This window comes from Neofelis nebulosa, chromosome 14 (genome assembly GCF_028018385.1).
Source record: "Neofelis nebulosa isolate mNeoNeb1 chromosome 14, mNeoNeb1.pri, whole genome shotgun sequence".
NCBI classification, from domain to species: Eukaryota; Metazoa; Chordata; class Mammalia; order Carnivora; family Felidae; genus Neofelis; species Neofelis nebulosa.
In genome coordinates this window covers 16,286,963-16,307,886 of record NC_080795.1, presented here as the reverse complement: position 1 = coordinate 16,307,886, position 20,924 = coordinate 16,286,963, and the positions used below count along the sequence as shown (strand labels likewise).

General features: G+C 36.6%; 1 protein-coding gene across 7 annotated transcripts in view; it reads left to right on the top strand.

The window, feature by feature from the left end:
• The window catches only part of PDE7A (phosphodiesterase 7A), a 139,932-nt gene that overhangs the window by 60,285 nt on the left and 58,723 nt on the right, over nucleotides 1–20,924 (top strand). For all 7 annotated transcript variants that reach the window (XR_009253691.1, XR_009253693.1, XR_009253692.1 and 4 more), the window contains 2 exons: nucleotides 2,811–2,871; nucleotides 6,396–6,479. Coding sequence is in view for 3 of the 7 variants with exons in the window: in XM_058699701.1 (XP_058555684.1) it covers nucleotides 2,811–2,871; nucleotides 6,396–6,479 (145 nt within the window). In the remaining 4 variants the exon portion in view is untranslated. The remainder of the gene's footprint in view (nucleotides 1–2,810; nucleotides 2,872–6,395; nucleotides 6,480–20,924) is intronic.

Below are 20,924 nucleotides of genomic sequence, written 5' to 3'. Positions count from 1 at the left end.
AACAACCAACAAAACTAAAAGGCAACCAACGAAATGGGAAAAGATATTTGCAAATGACATATCGGACAAAGGGCTAGTATCTAAAATCTATAAAGAGCTCACCAAACTCCACACCCGAAAAACAAATAACCCAGTGAAGAAATGAGCAGAAAACATGAATAGACACTTCTCTAAAGAAGACATCCAGATGGCCAACAGGCACATGAAAAGATGCTCAACGTCGCTCCTCATCAAGGAAATACAAATCAAAACCTCATGCCAGTCAGATCCACACTCAGATATCACCTCACGCCAGTCAGAGTAGCCGAAATGAACAAATCAGGAGACTATAGATGCTGGAGAGGATGTGGAGAAACGGGAACCCTCTTGCACTGTTGGTGGGAATGCAAATTGGTGCAGCCGCTCTGGAAAGCAGTGTGGAGGTTCCTCAGAAAATTAAAAATAGACCTACCCTATGACCCAGCAATAGCACTGCTAGGAATTTATCCAAGGGATACAGGAGTACTGATGCATAGGGGCACTTGTACCCCAATGTTTATAGCAGCACTCTCAACAATAGCCAAATTATGGAAAGAGCCTCAATGTCCATCAACTGATGAATGGATAAAGAAATTGTGGTTTATATACACAATGGAGTACTACGTGGCAATGAGAAAGAATGAAATATGGCCTTTGTAGCAACATGGATGAAACTGGAGAGTGTGATGCTAAGTGAAATAAGCCATACAGAGAAAGACAGATACCATATGGTTTCACTCTTATGTGGATCCTGAGAAACTTAACAGAAACCCATGGGGGAGGGGAAGGGAAAAAAAAAAAAAAGAGGTTAGAGTGGGAGAGAGCCAAAGCATAAGAGACTGTTAAAAACTGAGAACAAACTGAGGGTTGATGTGGGGTGGGAGGGAGGGGAGGGTGGGTGATGGGTATTGAGGAGGGCACCTTTTGGGATGAGCACTGGATGTTGTATGGAAACCAATTTGACAATAAACTTCACATATTGAAAAAAAAAAAAAAAGAAATCAGAGCTTGGTGCTGGACTTTATTCCAAGTGTGTGGAGAACCATTGGAGGATTTTGAGCAGGTGCTGAGTTGTTTGCTATTGCTTCTGTGTGAAGAGTGGACTGGAGGCCAAGAGATGTATCAGAAAAACTAGTCAGCAGCCCACTGCAAGAGTCCAGGTGTAGAGGTGTTCTCACCTGAGATGGAAGGAAGAAGTAGGGATAGAGAAAGGGAGATGAGAGCGAAGGTAGAGTTGGCAGAAGTTGCTGAGTGTATTTCAGCTCTTAACATTTATTTTGTATTAATATATATATTTTAAATTTGTAGTATTTGTTATTTTTTTTTTTAATTTTTAAAAATGTGTATTTGTTCTTGAGAGAGACAGAGCATGAGCAGAGGAGGGGCAGAGAGAGAGGGAGACACAGAATCCGAAGCAGGCTCCAGGCTCTGAGCCCTCAGCACAGAGCCCGACGTGGGGCTCGAACTCACAAGCTGTGAGATCACAACCTGTACCAAAGTTGGACACTTAACCAACTGAGCCACCGAAGCACCCCCTGTTATTTTTTATAATAGTTTTATTGAAGTACAATTCACATATACCATACAATTCACCCATTTGAAGTATACAATTCAGTAATTTTCAGTGTATTCACAGAGTTGTGCAGTCATTACCACAGATAATTTGAGAACATTTTCATTACCGTAGATAGAAACACAGTACCCATTAGCATTCACTCTCCATTTTTCCCCAGCTCTCCCAACTCTAGACAGCCACTAGGCTACTTTCTGCCTCTATGGATTTGCTTGTTTGGGACATTTCATATCAATAGTACCATACACTGTATGGTCCTTTGTGACTGGCTCTTCACTGTTCTCAAGGTTCATCCATGTTGTAGCATGTATCAGTACTTCATACCTTTTATATGTCTGAATAATACTTCATTGGTCTAGATATGCCACATTTTATTAATCCATTCATTAGTTGCTGGATATCCAGGTTGTTTTTAGTTTGGGGCCATTATGAATAATGTTGCAAGATACATTGCCATATCTGTTTACTTTTTAAAATATATTTAAAAATTTTTTGTTTATTGTTTTAAAGATTCAGTGTTTTCTCAAATATCTTTGAGTAAACTAATTACATTTAAAAAATTCTCACGGCATCTGGGTGGCTCAGTCATTTGAGTGTCTGACTCTTGATTTCAGCTCAGGTCATGATCTCCCAGTTTGTGAGATTGAGCCCCGTGTCAAACTCTGTGCTGACAGCACGGAGCCTGCTTAGGATTCTCTTTCCTTCTCACTCTTCCCCTCCCCCCACCAAAATAAATCAAGAAATATTTAAAAAATAAGAAAATAAAAAATTCTCTTACTTCTTGCTAGCCTCTGGGCCGTTTGGTTGGTTTTTCATTTTGTTTCGTTTATTTCTAGCTGATGGGTTTTTTTCAAATGATGATTCTTGTTTGCTTATTCATATGTGTTTAAATTAAGGGCATGGTAAATAGTTGGACCATATCTCTTCTTCAGTTCTGTCTACCTCTGCAAAATGTCTCTCACCAAGTGGGCTTATCTGACTCTGCCATTAACTTTCTACCTGGTGCGTGTTCCTTACTCTGTATCCACTTGTATGGTATTGCTTAATCATATTACAGTTGTCTTCCTCACAACTAGAGATTTTAAGAGCAGATGCCATATCTAATTTCATTTTGTATATCCAACTTCTTTTGCGCAGTGCTTTACAAATAATAATGTCTGTTGAATTTCGTATAACATTACTTGTCATGCATTAAAAATGTATGTTTTTTTTTTCCTAGAGGCGTGGAGCGATTTCCTATGACAGTTCTGATCAGACTGCATTGTACATTCGTATGCTAGGTAAGCATTATTTATTTTGTACCAATATCAGTTAATTTTGTTATCATCCAGTGTTATTTGAGATTGAGATAGCTTTCATTTGGTTACTTTTCATTACTATTTGCAATAGAAATAATCTATTATTTTGAAGTTTAAAAGTCTCAAAACCAATATTGAATGTGATATAAATGAAGAGGCATTTTAGAGTAATTGAAAAATCTCTGGCTTAATAACTGGGACTCTATCTTTAGTACAAAATTTTAAATTGAATTCTAGGGGCGCGTGGGTGGCTTAATCAGCTAAGCTTCTGACTCTTGATTTCAACTCAGGCCATGACCTCACAGTTGAAGAATTTGAGCCCTGTGTGGGGCTCTGTGCTGAGAGCACGGAGCCTGCTTGGGATTCTCTGTCTCCCTCTCTCTCTCTGCCTCTCCCCCACATGCGTGCTCTCTTCCCCCCCCCCACCCCCTCCCTCTCTCTCTCAAAATAAACATTGAAAAAAATTTTGAATTCTGAGCATTCTTCATAAAAAGTGTTTCAGATTTGTAGAGTTGCTAAATGCTAAAGAGATGTCCATGGACAAAAAGGAGGCCATGAAATACCTGATCACATAGTACTGTCACTGCATGAATTTTGTTGTCACGTGGCTGGCAAGGAAGACCATTTGTCTTTGTCCAGTGTCTGTTCCTAAATTTTTAATATATTCCTTAAGTCCATAAGGTAAAATGAATTTAGGTTATATGTGTATAATTTTCTTTCTCTCTCCCTCTCTTTGCCAGATTTCTCTCCTCATCCACACACTCGTCAATCCCTTCTACTTTAATTCATACTATTAAAAACATACTATTAAGATTCCAGGGACACCTAGGTGGCACAGTTGGTTAAGCGTCCGACTCTTGATCTCGGCTCAGGTCACGATCTCACAGTCTGTGAGTTCAAGCCCTGCATCAGCCTCTGCACTGATGTTGCAGAGCCTGCCTGACATTCTGTCTGTCCTCTCTGACACTCCCCTGCTTGTGCTCGTGTGCTCTCTCTCTCTCTCTCAAAATAAATAAAGAAACTTAAGATTCTAGTAGGCAGGTTTACTTTGCTTTTCTTAAAGGAGTCTTCCGTGACTCCTTTCCTCATGCTCAGAATTCCTCCCTCGACTTCTAAGATATTGAGCCATTCATGTTCTTCACCTTTTTCTGGTTTGTTTGTTTGCTTGCCTTTTTCATGAATCCTTTTTCTTCCTCTTAAGCCTAAGTGTTCTCCAGTGCCCCATTTTTGCTCTTCTTCCTTTTTTCCCCTCTTTAATTTACCTTGGATGTCTGCCTCAGCTCCATTCTACTCTGGTACATATTTTTTTCCTCACGACTGTGTGGCTTTTTCCTCCTTACAGTCTCCATCTCTCTCAGCAAACATGTTCAGGATTCTGCTCTCCTGAAAACAGACCTTTAGACTCATTTTTTTTTAAACTCTGTAGAACATTTCCACATGAGTGTAATATGTCTATTAAACAAAACATTTGTGTTGCCCAAGTCTGTTCATTTTTCAGTCTTTTGCCATCTCAGAACATGTAACTCCATTCTTCTGGTTGTCACATCAGAAACCTTCAGGTCCTTTTTGCCTCTTATTTCTTACCTACTCCATGTCTACTTTATCAGCAAATCCTCTTTGCTAATACCTTCAAAACATATCCAGAATTTCACCAGCCACTGCTGTTACCATCCCGATCTAAGCCATAGTTATTTTTTTTATTGTTAATTATAGTTGCATTGTTGTACATTAAACCTCCAGAACTTATCATGCACATCCCTTTGAATGACATCTCTCCATGCCCACCCCCCACCAAGCCATAGTTATTGCCTTGTTTCTTACGTTTGCTCCTTAGCCAGTCTCCCTGCCTCTTCCTCTGTGCCTCTTGTCAGTTATAGTCTATGTGGTCAAAGTGAACATTTTGAGACATAAGTTAAATCAGTCTCACTCCTCCCTTCAGAATCTTCTGATGGTTTTCTGTCTTAGACAGATAGCCAGAGGTATTATGATGGTCCACAAAGGTCCTGCGTGATCCAGCCCTGCTACCTCTCTGACCTCACTTGACACTCACCTCACTCTAGTCATGCTGGCCTCTTTGCTTGACCTTGAACATACCCCTTCTCAGGATATTTTATTTGTTCTTCCTTGTGCCTGGAAACTTCTTCTTCCGGATAGCCACATGGCTCACTGCCTCACTTCCTTCAGGCTTCTCTGCTCAGATACCTCCTTTCCAATGAGGTTTTCTCTGACCACACTAGTAAGTCAGTCCTCCCCTACTTCTCCTTCCATATTCCTTTTTCTTGCTTTAGTTTTCTCCAGGTTAGTTATTGCCATCTTCCATAGAATGAAATTATTACTTGTTATGTTATTTGTCTCCATGAAAGCATACATTTCATGGAGACAGGGACTTTATGTGTTTTGGTCACTGGTATATTTGCAGTGCCTGACCTGTAGTGGATGCTCAGTAAGAGCTTAGTTTGTTGCAGGGTGAAGGAATCCCCACGTGAGAAAGATGATTAATCATTGTGGGGTGAACTCAGATGACATGAGCCTTGTTGGAAATGATGGCCTTATTTAGAGAAACAACAAGTGAGCAGGAAGTCCTTCTAGGCAAGCAGAATTCAAGGGACTGAAGACCTAAAGGTTGTGCAGTTGGAGGCTGTGGAAGTATAGTGGGGAAAGTGCTGCCTTTGGGGCCCACAGAGCAAAGTTTAAATCCTGACTCACCCTTTACACTAGCTTTGTGGCATGAGCAGGCTACCTCTCACAGTCTCAATATCTTCATCTGTAAAATGGGGACTAAGATTCCTACCTCTCAGAGTTGCTTAGAGAATTAAAATAATGCCTATAAGGAGCAGAGTGTCTGGTACACAGTTGCATTGGTTATTTTGCTCTATGGAGAAGTAGATCCAAAAGTCCTATAGACACATGTAGAAACAAATCTGGGCTTATAAAGGTTGAAGTTTAAGTTAAGACCCAACTAAAGGCCTTGGGTATATCCATAGTCAATGAGAAAAGAGAAAAGTTATATCAAATTAAACATTTATTGCAAAGTCTTTAACACTTTACTTTTCTGTATGTTTATAAAATTGTAAGGTACTTGAGAATAGGTAATATATTTTCTTTCATGTCTCTTATAGTCTATAGGATGGTGCTAGACACTTAATATTTTTCTTTCTGGATTTTTAAAGTTTTGTGCTGAGGATTTTTTAAACTCCTTGTGAATAATAAGATATCAGGTTGGATTGTTATGTACTTGTCATGTTTTCAAATGCTAACTTTAAAATTTAGATTGTAATTATTATTATTGTAAGGGAAGATGAAAAAAACCTCATCTAGCCTTACAACTCAATATTGAAAATTTGTAAACCCCTTCACATAAATCCACTCTCAACTACTTATTCCATATATATCACTAATGGGTCATTACTTGTGAGTATGATACCACATAAACCTTTGCTACATATGGGAGCTTCTTCCCAGATGGCAGCCTTCTAAGCTTATGTTTTATTCTCGATTTTGTCCAGGAGATGTACGTGTAAGGAGTCGAGCAGGATTTGAATCAGAAAGAAGAGGTTCTCATCCATATATTGATTTTCGTATTTTTCATGGTGAGTGTTGGCATATATGGTATTTCTCTTAGGCTTTCAGTAAACTTCACATTTTCATAAAATTATGTACTTTTTCAAAAGAAAAAGAATACAAAAAAACAGTATGTTTTGAATGTCTTAAAAACACTGGGTCATGATAAATGACACTTTATTTCTAGCTAATGTTAGTAAATGCTTGGAGACAATTAGAATTGGAAAGTATAAAATACGAAAGCTGATATAGTTTTTCTTCTTTCCAATTTAAATGTGAAATACTTTGGTACATTTTTTTTCTTTCATATAAGATATATATGTAATCTTTTAAGTTGTTTTATTCCAAATGTTTTGTCTTCACTACCCTAGATAAAATGTTTTTGTGAAAATGACATTTTGTAAGGTATTTTCATAGCTAACAACGTGTATCCTGATTTATTTGAAAATACACCTCCAGGCTTAAAGGTTTTTGGTAGAATGCATATTTTGAAAACAAGTGTTGTGTGGGTCAGGCCCATAATGGAGAAAATGGAAAAAACAAAACTTCTAAAACCGTTAAACATTAAACACATATGGTTTTGGAGGAGTTCCATTTTTGGTAATATTGGATAAATTATTTGGATTAACACTCCAGTTTTAAAAATTAGAAAAACTGGACAAAGTGTGGAAGACATGTATTTGAGTGTATTGGAATGCTGGGAAGGCAGAAATGAACCTGGCATTTAGGCTACTTTTCCTCTGAGTAGCATCTACTGATTCTGGGAAAGGTGGATGAGAAGCTGAGCAGAGCTTCTGATGGACACTTAAGGCTAGAAAAACAAAAACAGGTGTTAATACTCCACCAAGGTTGGAACATCAGTCCTGGTAAACCCTTTATGCCATTGGAACCCCAAAGTGCTATCCCTTAGAAATAAATCTGGCTTTGAAATAGCTCAATCTGTGATTAGATTAAGGTAATCTGTGATTTGAGTACCACTAGCCACCTACTTGAAGTAAATGTTAATCTTTGGAGGAAGGTAACATTACCCTAAATCTCAAGTTAACTCTAAATTTTTCATAAAACACTGAATTAAAAATAAAAAGGCAAAAGGAGGTAAGACAGTGTGACCAAAAATGAAGAGGAAATGATAGAAACATCCACAGGAGATTCTAATAATGGAATTCTTTCACATGAGCTTCAAAATGACTATTACATTGATGGGAGAAAAAAAAAAGGAATGAGAATTTCAGTAGAGGACTGAAAATTGTGAAAAAAAGAATCAAATAGACATTTAAGAATGAAAAATAACATACCTTAAATAAGAACTCATTGGAGATGGTTTTAATAGCAAATAAGACCCCAAATTCAGAGAGAATTAGTGGACTGGAATATTAGGTCAAAAGGAAATCATTCAGAATGAAACACAATGAGGCAAAAGGTAGAAAATATGGAAAAGACACATGGAATATGTTCTAGTTACCTATTGCTCTGTATCTGTCAAGACTTGTGGAGAATCTAAGATTTTACCTTATAATTGAACAAATAAGTTAGGCTATTACCGCTTCCTGGATGCTGACAGAAGACACAAGTCTCCCGGGTCAGAGGCAAAGGACTTCTTATTCATGGCACAGCAGGCAACATGAAAATCATATTGTGTCAGCTCCTCTAGCCCCACCACATCCCATAGTGGCAACTGGGAGGATTTTATGTGGATACTGTGCACACAGTGAATTTTCATTACATCTGAGCAGTAATGAGCTTGGGGAGGATGCCCTTTTTACAGTAATACTTCTCTTTGTCCCAGAAAAAGATATTATTTATTCCTCAAGGTTGCTAGCTGCAAACACAACCCTGAGAAATGGCCCGGGTAAAAATTGGTCAGGTCTTGGCAGGAAGAATGTACAGGGACACTCAGAAGTATCCTCTGTGGAGGATTATCTCTCCCAAAAGTAACAAATGACTCCAAAACTTATTGACATAAAGCAACTTTTTTTGTGTTCATGATTCTAAGGTTCAGGAATTTAGTCAGCATATCAGGTTCGATTTGTCTGTGATTCACAGTGCTTTGATTTTCAGCTGGGGTAGTTCAAACAGCTAGAGATGGCTGGGATGGCTCCACTAGCTCCATAGTCTGGGACCTTGCTTTATCTCCACATGTCCCCTCCTGGAGCTGGAACATCTAAGATGACTTCTGCATTCTTGTATGTGATGCCAGGGTAGGGTAGCTGGTATTTCTGGGCCTGGCCAGCGTTTCTTTCTTTCCATAAATGGCAGTCTCAGGGTAGTTGGCCTTCTTCCATGGCAGCTGGCTTCACCCAGAGCAAGCATTCAAAAAGAGAGGAAGTATGGGAACACCTGGTCTCTGACCATGTGGGCATGGACACTGGCACATTTTCGTATTCTGTTGATCAGCTGTGTCACACAGCTTGCTCAGATTCGTGCACAGAGGACATAGACCCCACTTGTCAAAGAGAGTAAGGTTAAAAGTTTTTTAATCTTCTACACAAAATGTGTTAAAAAGGTTATTAGGGTCCCAGGAGAGGAATGGGAAAATATAGCAGAAGTAGTCTTTGGAAAGGTAATGGCTGAAAAATCTCTAAAGCTTGATAAAACACATTAACGTACAGATTCAAGAAGCATTATGAATCTTAAGTACAGTAACATTACAAGAAAACCACAGTAGATTAGCACAGTATAAGTAGAAACCAAAATCAAAGAGAAATGATTTCGCTCATATGTGAGCAAAAACAAATGACCAATGGGGGAGTAAAAAGAGAGGGAGGGAGGCAAACTAACAGACTCTTAGCTATAGAGAACAAACTGATGGTTACCAGAGGGGTGGTGGGTGTGAGTATGAGTGAAATAGGTGATGAGGATTAAGAAGGGCACTTGTTGTGATGAGCACTGAGTGTTGTGGGGAAGTGTTGAATCACTATATTGTACACCTGAAACTAATATTACACTGTATGTTAACTAACGAATTTAAATAGAAACACACACACACGCACACACACACACATCTATATCTATCTATGTATATAGGGCATTTTAAACCTGAGAGTAAACTCTTTTCCAAAATGGAAAAGAAAAGGGGTGCCTGGCTGGCTCAGTCAGTAGAGCATGCAAGTATTGATCTCAGGATAGTGACTTCAAGCCCCACACTGGGCACGGAGCCTACTTAAAAAAAGAAAGAAAAAAGACATGCAAAATGGAAAAGTAAACCAAATAAATAAGTAAAAGTAGTGAGAACGGGAAATAAAAGTAGTGACAGAGAAAGAAAATCATTATCTTCAAAGGAGCAGCCATGAGATTGCCAGAAACAGATTCTGTTTCAACAGAAACTAAGAAGCTAGAAGACAAAGGAAAGTTAGCTTCAAAGTGATGGAAAAAAATAAATTACTATCAAACTAAAATTTCACCCACAAACTCTTCCAGAGAATAAGAGAAAAAAGGACACACTTCACAACTTATTATAGGCCAGCATAATCTTGCTACTAAAACCTAGCAGGGATATGACAAGAATAGAAAATTACAGCCAGTATCACTCACGAATATAGATGAAAGTATAACATACTATCAAATTAAATCTGCAAGTTTTAGGAAAAAGAATATATTTTGACCCAATTTCTATTTTCCCAGAAATATAAGATTGGCTTAACATTCAAAAACCAGACATTATAATTAGCCGTGTTATTAATAGAATAAAGGAGAAAAGTCACAGAAAGACCAATATATAAAGAATGTCATTTATCACCTTTTTTATTCAGTATTATTTTGGAGTCTCTAGCTAGTACTGTAATTTAAGAGAAAGAAAAGGTATAAAGATTAGGAAAGAAGTATAAGTGTCACTATTTATGGATGACATGATTATGTACTTAGAAAACTATTAGGAGTAATAAGTGAGTTTGCAAATTTGAAGGGTGCAAAGTCAATATGTAGTTGTCTTTCTGTAAAGCATCATTGGCAAAAATTGAAATAACAATTTAAATTTACATCAATGAAAGATCAAATATGTAGGGATCAGTCTAACAAGAGATGCATATGACTCTGCATAGGAAACTATAAGATATTATAGAGGAAAAGAAGACCTAAGTGAACAGAAGTATATACTATTGTTCATGGATTGGAAGATTGAATATTTTAAAGATGGTAGTTTTTCTTGAATTGACCTATAGATTTAGTGAAATCACAATAAAGATCCCAGCAGGGTTGTTTTTTTTTTTTTTTTTTTTTTTTTTTTTTTTTTTTTTTTTTTTTTTTTTTTTTTTTTTCCCCCTTTGGTAGAATCGACACACTGTAAAACCTACATAAAGATTTAAAAAGCCCAGGGGCACCTGGCTGGCTCAGTGGGTGGAATGTGTGACTCTTGATCTCAGGATTGTGAGTTTGAGCCCTGCATTGGGTGTAGAGATTACTTGAAATAAAATCTTGAAAAAAAAGAAAAAGCCCAAATTAGTCAAGACAATCAGAAAAAATAAGAACCATGTTATAGAAGTTTTATATTCCTCCCAGTTCTAAAGACTTGTTATAAACTATAGTTATAGTTAAGGTAGTGTGATATTGGTTCAAGGACTGAGAAATAGGCTAATGAAACATTGTAAATTTCAGAAACAGATGCACACATATTGGGGATGTTTGGTTACAAATGTAGTAATGTAGTGGAAAAGATCCAGCCCCAAATCAGGCTCTGCGCTGGGCTCTGGGATTCTCTCTCTCCCTCTCTCTCTGCCCCTCCCCCACTTGTGTGCACACTCTTTCTCTCTCTTTCAAATGAAATAAGCATTGAAAAAAAATTTTTTTAAATAAATGATGCTGAATCAATTGGCTACCCATATGGGAAATCACAAATCTTGACCCCTTATTCACATCATAACAAAAAAAAATCAAATTTGGGTGTATTTAGTTTTCCAAATTATACTGATAAGTCAAATAAAATGAGCAAGAAGAATTGATTTAGTGATGTAGATAGAGGTGGTGATAAGGGAAACCTGATGATTAAATGAATTTAAAAGAACAGGAAGATAGATGTAGCAAATACAGACAAGTGAAAGTCCTTTAGAGACTTTTCACTGCGAAGAAAAGGAAAGAGAGAGGCAGCTGTCAAGGGAAGTAGGATCACTAAAGACAGAAATTAATAGCAAGACTGGGAAACAAAAAGACCTGGACACCTGGAAATTTTTTAAATTCTAAAATAAATGCTTTAGTCAAAGAGGAGATGAAATCTGATTTTGCAGACTATTAAAAAATGATTATTAAGACTACACATGAAAAAAACGGTGAAATTCAGTTAAAGCAGTGCTTATGGGAAAATTCATGGCATTGAAAATATTTACATTTATAAACAGGAAAAAATGGGCACCTGAGTGGCTCAGTCAGTTAAGCACCCAACTTCGGCTCAGGTCATGATCTCACGGTTGGTAGGTTCGAGCTCTGCATCGGGCTCTGTGCTGACAGCTCAGAGCCTGGAGCCCGTTTCAGATTCTGTGTCTCCCTCTGTCTGCCCCTCTGCCACTTGCACTCTGTCTCTCAAATTGTCTCAAAAATAAATAAACATTTTAAATAAAACGTTTTAAATAAACAAATAAATAAATAAATACAGGAAAGAATGAAATAAGTGAATTAAATAGTCAAGTTCAAGAAGTTAGAAGAAGAATAACAAAGTACACCTAAGGAAGGATGAAGATAGCAGTTAGTAAAGATAAAAAACAGAAATTAATGAGTTAAAACCTAAAATAAAAATAAACTAAATAATTACTCTTTGCAACAAAATCGATAATGCCGGCTAACTCAGTCAAGGGATTAAATTAAGCTATGATGAATACTTAAAAACTAAGGGGAGGGGGGAATCCTTAACAGATACAAGGGAAATTAATAAAAATAGACTGCTTAAGAATAATTCTGATTTGGGGCTCCTGGGTGGCTTCGTTGGTTGAACATCCAACTGACTCTTGATTTCAGCTCAGATTGTGATTCCAGCATCATGGGATCGAGCTCAGCATGGAGCCTGCTTGAGATTCTCTCTTTCCCTCTGCCCCTCTCCCCTGCTTGCTCTCTCTCTTTCTCTCTAAAATGAAAAAAAAAAAAAAAAAAAGGAATAATTTTGATTAATTTTTTGTTTAGGAAAAAACATTTTTTAAATAAAAATGTTATCTATGTTAACATGGGTTTATTATATTTCTTTAAAAGGCTATTTTTTAGAACAGTTTTGGGTTCAGAGCAAAATAGAGAGGAAGTATAGAGATTTACCACATACCCCCCATACCACAGATGCATAGCTTCCTCTACTATCAACATCACCAACAAGTGTGATATATTGATTAGAATTGATGAATCTATATTGACACATCATAATCACCCAGAGTCCATTGTTTACATTAGAGTTCACTCTAGGTGTTGTACGTTCTATGGGTTTGGACAAATATGTAATGACACGTATCCATTGTTATACAGAGAATTTTTATTGCCCTAAAAATCCTTTGTGTTCCACCTATTTATCCCTCCTTTCCCCAACCATTAGCATCTAATGATCTTTTTACTTTATCAATTGCTTTGCCTTTTCCAGAATGTCATATACGTGGAAACATACAGTAGGTAATGATTAAGTGAATTTAAGAAAACAGGAAAACAGATGTAGCAAATACAGGCAGATTGTCTGTATTTTCAGATTGGCTTTTTTAACATGAATAATACTCATTTTAGATTACTCCTTACCTTTTCATGACTTGATAGCTTCTTTCTTTTTAGCACTGAATAATATTCCATTGCCTGGATGTACCACAGTTTATTTCTCCCCTACCTACTGAAGGACGTCTTGGTTGCTTCCAGGTTTTGGCACTTACGAATAAAGCTGCTACAAACATCTATATGCAAGTTTTTGTGCGGATATAAGTTTTTGACTCCTTTGGGTAAATACCAAGGAGTGTGATTGCTGGATTATATGGCAAAGAGTATGTTTAGTTTGGTTAGAAACTGCCAAACTGTCTTCCAGAGTGGCTGTACCACTTAGGATTCCTTCCAGTAATGAATGGGAATTTCTGTTGCTCCACATTCACATCAACACTTGGTGTTGTGAGTATTCTGAATCTTAGCCTTTCAAATAAGTATGTAAAGGTATCTTGTTTTAATTTGAAATTTCCTGTGGGTCATCTTTTCATAGGCTTAATTTGCCATCTGTGTCTTCTTTGATGAGGTATCAAGGTTTTTGGCCCATTTCTTTAATCAAGTTGGTTATTTTCTTGTAGGACATTAAGAGTTCTTTGTGTACTATGGATAATAGTCCCTTATTAGATATGTCTTTTGTAACTATTTTCTCCCATCCTGTGGCTTGTCTTCTCATTCTCCTGACATTGTCTTGCAGAGCAGAAGTTTTTAATTTTAATCAAGTCCATCTAATCAATTTCTTTCATGGATCGTGCATGTCTTTGGTGTTGTTTCTAAAAGGCATTTCCATACCTAAGGTTGTCCAGATTTTCTTCTGTGTTATCTTCTAGGAGTTTTATAGTTTTTTTATTTTATACTTAAGTCTATCATCCATTTTGAATTAATTTTTGTAACGGGTGTAAGGTCTGTGTTACATTCATTTTTTTGCATATGGATGCCCAGTTGTTCCAGCACCATTTGTTGAAGAGACTTTCTTTGCTCTGTTGTATTGCTTTTGTTCCTTTGTCAGAGATCAGTTGGCTATTTTTATGTGGGTTTATTTCTGGGCTTTCTACTTTGTTCTACTGGTCTTGTCTGTTCTTTTGCCAGTACCACACTGTCTTGATTTTTGTAGCTGTATAGTAAGTCTGGAAGTTGGACAGTGTCAGGCTCCCAACTTTGTTCTTCTCCTTCAATAATGAGTTGTCTAGTCTGGGTCTTTTGCCTCTCCGTGTAAACTTTACAATCAATTTGTTGATATCCACAAAATAACTTACTGGATTTTGATTGGGATTGCATTGAAACTAAGGATCAAGTTGAGAAGAACTGACATCTTGACCATATTGAATCTTCCTATCCATGAACATAAAATATCTCCATTTAATTTAGTTCTTTTTTTATTTCTTTCCTCATGTAGATCTTGTATGTATTTTACTAGATTTATTAATAAGTATTTCATTTTGAGGGGTGCCAATGAAAATGGTATTGTGTTTTTCATTTCAAATGCCATTTGTTTATTGCTGGTACATAGGAAAGCAATGAACTTTTCTATATTAACCTGTATCCTGCAACCTTGCTATAATAATTGCTTATTGGTTTCAGGAATTTTTTTGTTTATTCTTTCATGTACAGATAATCATTTCTTCTGTGAACAAAGAGGGTTTTCTTTCTTTCTCTCCACTCTGTATATGTTTTATTTTCTTTCTTATTGCATTGGCTAGGACTTATAATATGATGTTAAAAAGAATGGTGAGAGGAGACATCCTTGTCTTCTACCTAATCTTAGTGGGAAAATGTCAAGTTTCTTACCATTCAGTATTTTAGCTGTGGGTTTGTTTTTTGTTTTGTTTTTGTTTTTAAGAGGGTACATGCACGTGCACATGGGAGCAGGGGAAGGGCAGAGGGTTAAAGAGAATCTTTTTATTTTAAAATTTTATTTATTTATTTTTATTTTTTTAGAGAAAGAGTACAAGTGGGGGAGAGGGGCAGAAGGAGAGAGAGAGAGTGAAGCAGGCTCTGCACTCAGCATGGAGCCCAATGTGGGGCTTGGTCCCATGACCCTGCAATCATGACCCAGGCCAAAATCGAGAGTCAGATGCTCAACCTACTGAGCCTTCCAGGCACCCCTAACTGTGGGGTTTTTATAGATATTCTTTATCAAGTTGAGAAAATTCCCAATATTCCTAGTTAACTTGAGAGGTTTTATCATGAAAGGGTGTTGGATTTTGTCAAATACTTTTAATGCATCTGTTGGTATGATCGTGTGTGTGTGTGTGTGTGTGTGTGTGTGTGTGTTTAAGTCTGTTGATGTGATGGATTACATTAATTTATTTTTTAATGTTGGACCAGCCTTGCATACGTGGTATAAATACCACTTGGTTGTAGTATATAGTTCTTTTAATACATTTTTGTATTTGACTTGCTAATATTTTGTTGAAGATTTTTGCACCTATATGCATAAGAGATACTGGTCTGTAGTTTTCTTAGAATGTTTGTGTCTGGTTTTACTATTAGAGTAATGCTAGCCTCATAGAGTACGTTAGAAGTATTCCCTCTGTTACAGTCTCCTGAAAGAGATTGCAGAGAATTGGTATAATTTCTTCCTTATGGGTTCAGTAGAATTCACCAGTGAACCATCTGGGCCTGATGTTTTCTGTTTTGGAAAGTTATTAATTATTAATTCCAATATTTTAATAAATATAGGCCTATTCAGATTGTCTATTCTTGTGTGAGTTGTGGCAGACATTTACTGTGGGGTTCTGGTCAGACCTGGAGGTAAATCTCACTAAATTGTTGGGATGCCCCATGACTGGGTCTCAGAATTGGTCACACTCAGCCTCCAGAAATTCATCAGTTATTCACCTGTGCTCCAGTAAATTGTTATTCTTTCTCATCATCTCTTGGTCTCTCACATCTTGAGGGAAGTGGTTTGCCCTGTGTCCTCATCTCTCTTACAGATCCTAGAAGAGTTCAGTCTGGTCAGCTTTTTATTTATTGTTAGGACAGAGTGGCAGCTTCCAAGCTTCTTATATGTGGATACAGAAACTGGAAGTACTATTGTGTTATTTTTTAATGAAATGATAAACAAGTATTTACAAATTTCGTTTTAATTTCTATCATGGTGAATATCAGTAGCTGTAACTCATATAAGCGAGAGCTCTTTGGAGCAGTCAGTAATTTTAAGTGTAAAGGAGTTGTGAAAAGCAGCATGTTCGGGAAAGTTGCCCAAGAGTTACGTCAAATCATGAGGTCTAGAGATTTTACAGGCAAATTCTTCTGGATCTTTAGAAGACTGATGATTATTTTTAAGAAGAAAATACACTCTTATTGTACGTGTCTGTTAAAAAAAGTTTTTGAAAAAAAATTTAGCAAAAGAGATTCCAACAGCATAAAAGAACAATAGTCCAGTCTTAGTGGGTTTGTTTTAAGGAAGAACGCAAGCATAATTCAATATCTAGATTTTGTGGGGGTGTTTTTTTTGTAACAGTATATTGACAACATTGGTTGCTTCCAGGAAGAAATGGGTGATTGAGAAAATGAAAGAAAAAGAAGTGTTTTATCGTAGAGCCTTTTGAATTTTGATTCATGTGAATTTATTATCATTGAAAAGTTTAAATAAAATTATTTATGAATATTGTAATATTCATGAATTAGGATGTGAATAAGGATAATGGTAAAAAGGTTAATTCTAAATATTGATATTATAAAGAAAGGTGCAGTTATATTGGGAGTCTCTAGAATAACCCCTTATCTTTCACTGAATTTACTGAAATGGAGGATTTGAAACGTGTAATTAATATTGGGATTTTAAATAAGGACATAAGAGACCTTCTGGTTGGGAGAGTTGAAAGTACTCTCTAGTGGAATTAAAATAGGATCGATGACTTCTAATCATAACAAAGCCAAGAACAAATAATAAAAATTCTAAAGGACAAAACAAGAGTAGACCAAAGATATCAATGATAGTAATAAAGGTAAAGGATGAAATATACCTTCTAAGAGATGAAGAAGCTCAGATTAGGTAAAAAATGAAACCTAATGACAAACACTGGTTAAAAACAATATGAAGCAGTACCAAGCTTGAAGAGGTTACGTTGGGTTTGGAGATCTACACTTGTATCCTGATCTACTGATTTACAATGATTTAGGGTGGTGTCTCAGAATGTATGGAAGGGTATCTTACAACTCTTGACCTCATCATGCTGCTGTTTACAAAAGGTGAAGACTCTAGGTTGGAAATTGACTGTCACTGTAGGGTCGGTCCCGTAGTTTCTGCAAAACAATATCTCTCTAAACCAAAAAGATGATACAATTTGGAGAATTCCTTTTTTTTTTCATAGAGAAAAAATGAATCATTGTTTCCTACTGGTATAGTAGCTATTGTTCATCACAGAGGTCGGAATTCTTAAAAGAAAAATCTTAATCTTATGTTTTATGAAATGTGATCTAATCAGAGAGTGAGCACACGCTACTGCTATGACCTAAACCTCCCATGAGCCATCTTCAGAAGCCTTCTCTTCTTCAGACTTGGCAAAGGCACCTACCTGCCGTTAAGCAGCTCTCTGGGTTAAGTTTAAGCCTTCAGAGGGACTGAAGCATTTGAAAGACTTTAGTAATGTGTCCTCTCCCTTATGTATAATTAAAAATAAGATTTTATTTTTCACAATGACATAACCTTGCATGCTGAAATTAAAATAGTTTCTACATGCTCAGGTTGCAAACTTCTAGATAGATGTATTAAATGGATTGAAATTAGAATGTCTACAGCTCCTTAACTCCCCTCTTCTGTGTACCTCTGTGGTTGTAACTTAACCTCACTCTTAATTTTCCTGTTGTCAAATTCCTGTCTCTTTCTGCTCTTTCATTGCTTAAATCCAGTCTGCATTAAATTCCTTGTATTTTGTAACCAAAAATAGCTGCCATATTTCTTTCCTCTCTGTCCTCCTTATCTCTTATCCTACTTGATTCAGACCTTTATCACCACTGTCTGGGATTATTCTGGTATTATCTTAACCATTGTCCTTACTTTTAGGATTTATGTCTTGTAATATAACCCGTGCTCTGTACCCAAAGTCGGATCTTTCGAAAGAAAGGAAAAGCTTAAAATATAGGGGAAAAATGCATCACAGCAGGTAAAGACACATAATACACTATCAGCATATTAATTAAAACTTATTTTTTTGTCAGTTATTTTGTGTTCTATCTGTTGTATCTGTGAGGTGCTGATATTTAAGTGCTAGAATAGTTTTAACTAATTTCTGGATTATGACTTTCTCCATGTTGATATATTATCTTTACTACAATATATTATCTTTACTACGAGACATCTGCATTGCAATATTGAGCTTTTCTTTTAAGGTTTTTTTTATACATACAGTTTATAATAAACAGTGTTTGGGTTTCCCCTCAAGATAGCTGGCCAGTTAGGGAACAATCCCAGCCTCCAAAGATAATAAGTAGGGCCTCAGCAATAATTTTTTTCTATAGGTATTACAGTTTTTCTGCCTTGAGTTTTTGTCATTTGGATTGTCTGTTATCATAAATCCTTCTCTTAGGGCCCCAGTATGATTTGTGATAGGCCTTATACAAGTTTTGACTTTGAGTCTTTCTGAAAGAGTATGAAGAAGCCACAGAAGAAAATCAGTTCAACACAGAAATACCTTAAATATGGAAACAATGGGGGCGCCTGGGTGGCTCGGTCGGTTAAGTGTCTGACTTCGGCTCAGGTCATGATCTCGCGGTCTGGGAGTTCGAGCCCCGCGTCGGGCTCTGTGCTGACAGCTCAGAGCCTGGAGCCTGTTTCGGATTCTCTGTCTCCCTCTCTCTCTGCCCCTCCCCTGTTCACGCGCTGTCTCTCTCTGTCTCAAAAATAAATAAACGTTAAAAAAAAATTAAAAAAAAAATATGGAAACAATGTCCAGCCTCACTACCAATCAAACAAATTCCTATCAAATTTAGGAGCTTAAACTATCAGCTAAAGTGCTGGTGATAGTTACTTTGTTAGAGACTCTAGGGGGCAATTCCTCGGTATGCATCAAGAATTTTAAACATTTTTTTCTTTGTTTTCACCACTGGAAATGTATGCAAAGGGAATAATCATTGGTAAATGTTAATGTATGTACAAAGATGTTCACTTTGGTTTTGTTTATAATAGGGAAGTGTATTAAATTGTGGTATTAGTGACTGAAATATTTAGGAGTAAAAGACCAGAATGTTTATAATCTACCCTCAGATGTTCAGAAGAAGAAACATCCATGCACACTCTATGCAAATATTAAAGCAATGGAAAAAAATGTTAACAATGGCAAATCTGAGTAAAGGGTATTCCTTGTACTATTTTTAGTTTAGTTTACAACCTTTTGTATTTTATACCTGTATTTTGAAATGATCTCCAAACAAAAAAGGTTGGTAATTAAATTATATGTAAGCTTATTAAAAATGAAGGGTTTATAATCAGAATATATATGTTAATTAACTGGTATTGGACCAGTTCTGTGGTTGCTTATTACAGAACTGTGGGAATTCAAACTTTGGGAAGATGATTAAAAACTCACTTGTACTCATGTTACAGAGGGATTTTGATGGTCGCCAGTCGTCTTTGCCAAGAAGTGTTTCCCAAAGATCTGGTTTTAACCTGTAATCAGGGTTAGTCTGGCATGTTTATTGCAATGATTCTACTTTAATCAATAAATTCTCCTACATTTTTAAGTTAAATCTTTCCTGAAATGGATGTATCATACAGAAGCCTTGTTCTTAACTAGATTTTTTTCCTTTTTCTTTTGCCTCTAATGCTTTTAGTGGGCTGTTCATGCTAAGTTCTTTTGTGAATTTGTCAGGTATTATCTTGGTTCTGTGGGGGAAGAAATCAAAAACTTTGCCCAGATATCATCTCTCACTGAAGAGATTTTTCTGAAGCAATCTTTTACCTTTGTTTTTGTTCTTTTTAACTTCTGTGTTATATAGCACATAAGGTAATATGTATCATACATATGAAAATGTTGGTGCTAACACTTTTTTGAGACCCACTGACAAATTTCAGCTTTCATCCCATTCTTAAAAGATCCCTAACTTTCAGACCTGTTCTGTCTGGGAGTTACTCCTACTAAGGTACAGATTTCTGGTCCTCCCATTTAAAAACTGATTCTTGATGTCCTTCATTCAACTAATTTGAACCTGTTTGGTCTCCCAATTTTATGGTGTGAAAATTCTATGTTTGAGGCACCTAGTGACAATGAGCAATGTATAGCACTAACAAATTGGGAGGAAAAGATAAGGGGGGTGAGAAGGAGGGAGAGAGGAATTGTTTGATTAGAGAGAGCAAGGGGCTGATGGAGACATGGGGCTGACAGGAGAGTAGTTTCTGCTGAAACTGTGTGTCCCTAACATGAGCTCCTGTGCTCTGGAGCATCATTCCTTGATGTGATGGCTTCTCATGTTTCTGCTTTCACTCAGCTCTAAAGATCACCAGGAGACTCCTCATTTCACTTGTCTCCTTGTGAGTAAGGTGGCTTACTTTCAGTAGGCTGGATTAAAAGCCCCAAATATTCCTACAAATATTATTCTATACCTGGTCTCTTGAAATACAATATTTTGAGTCTTCAGTTTATTGGACTTGATGAAATGAATTCTGTATTGACATTTTGTCAGAATTTGTCCCTCGTTTCCTCCTAAAATTGTATGTCCCTCTATTTAATAAGTCATTCTTTTAGTTACACCTTATTTTTAGCTTATATAATAAATACTAATATCTTTAAAATGTAAAAGAACTATTAAAACACTGCATGTGCACTCAGAAAATCGGGTGTGTCTTTTTAAAGATTCTGGGATGATTATCAACTAGTAACAGAAGCTGC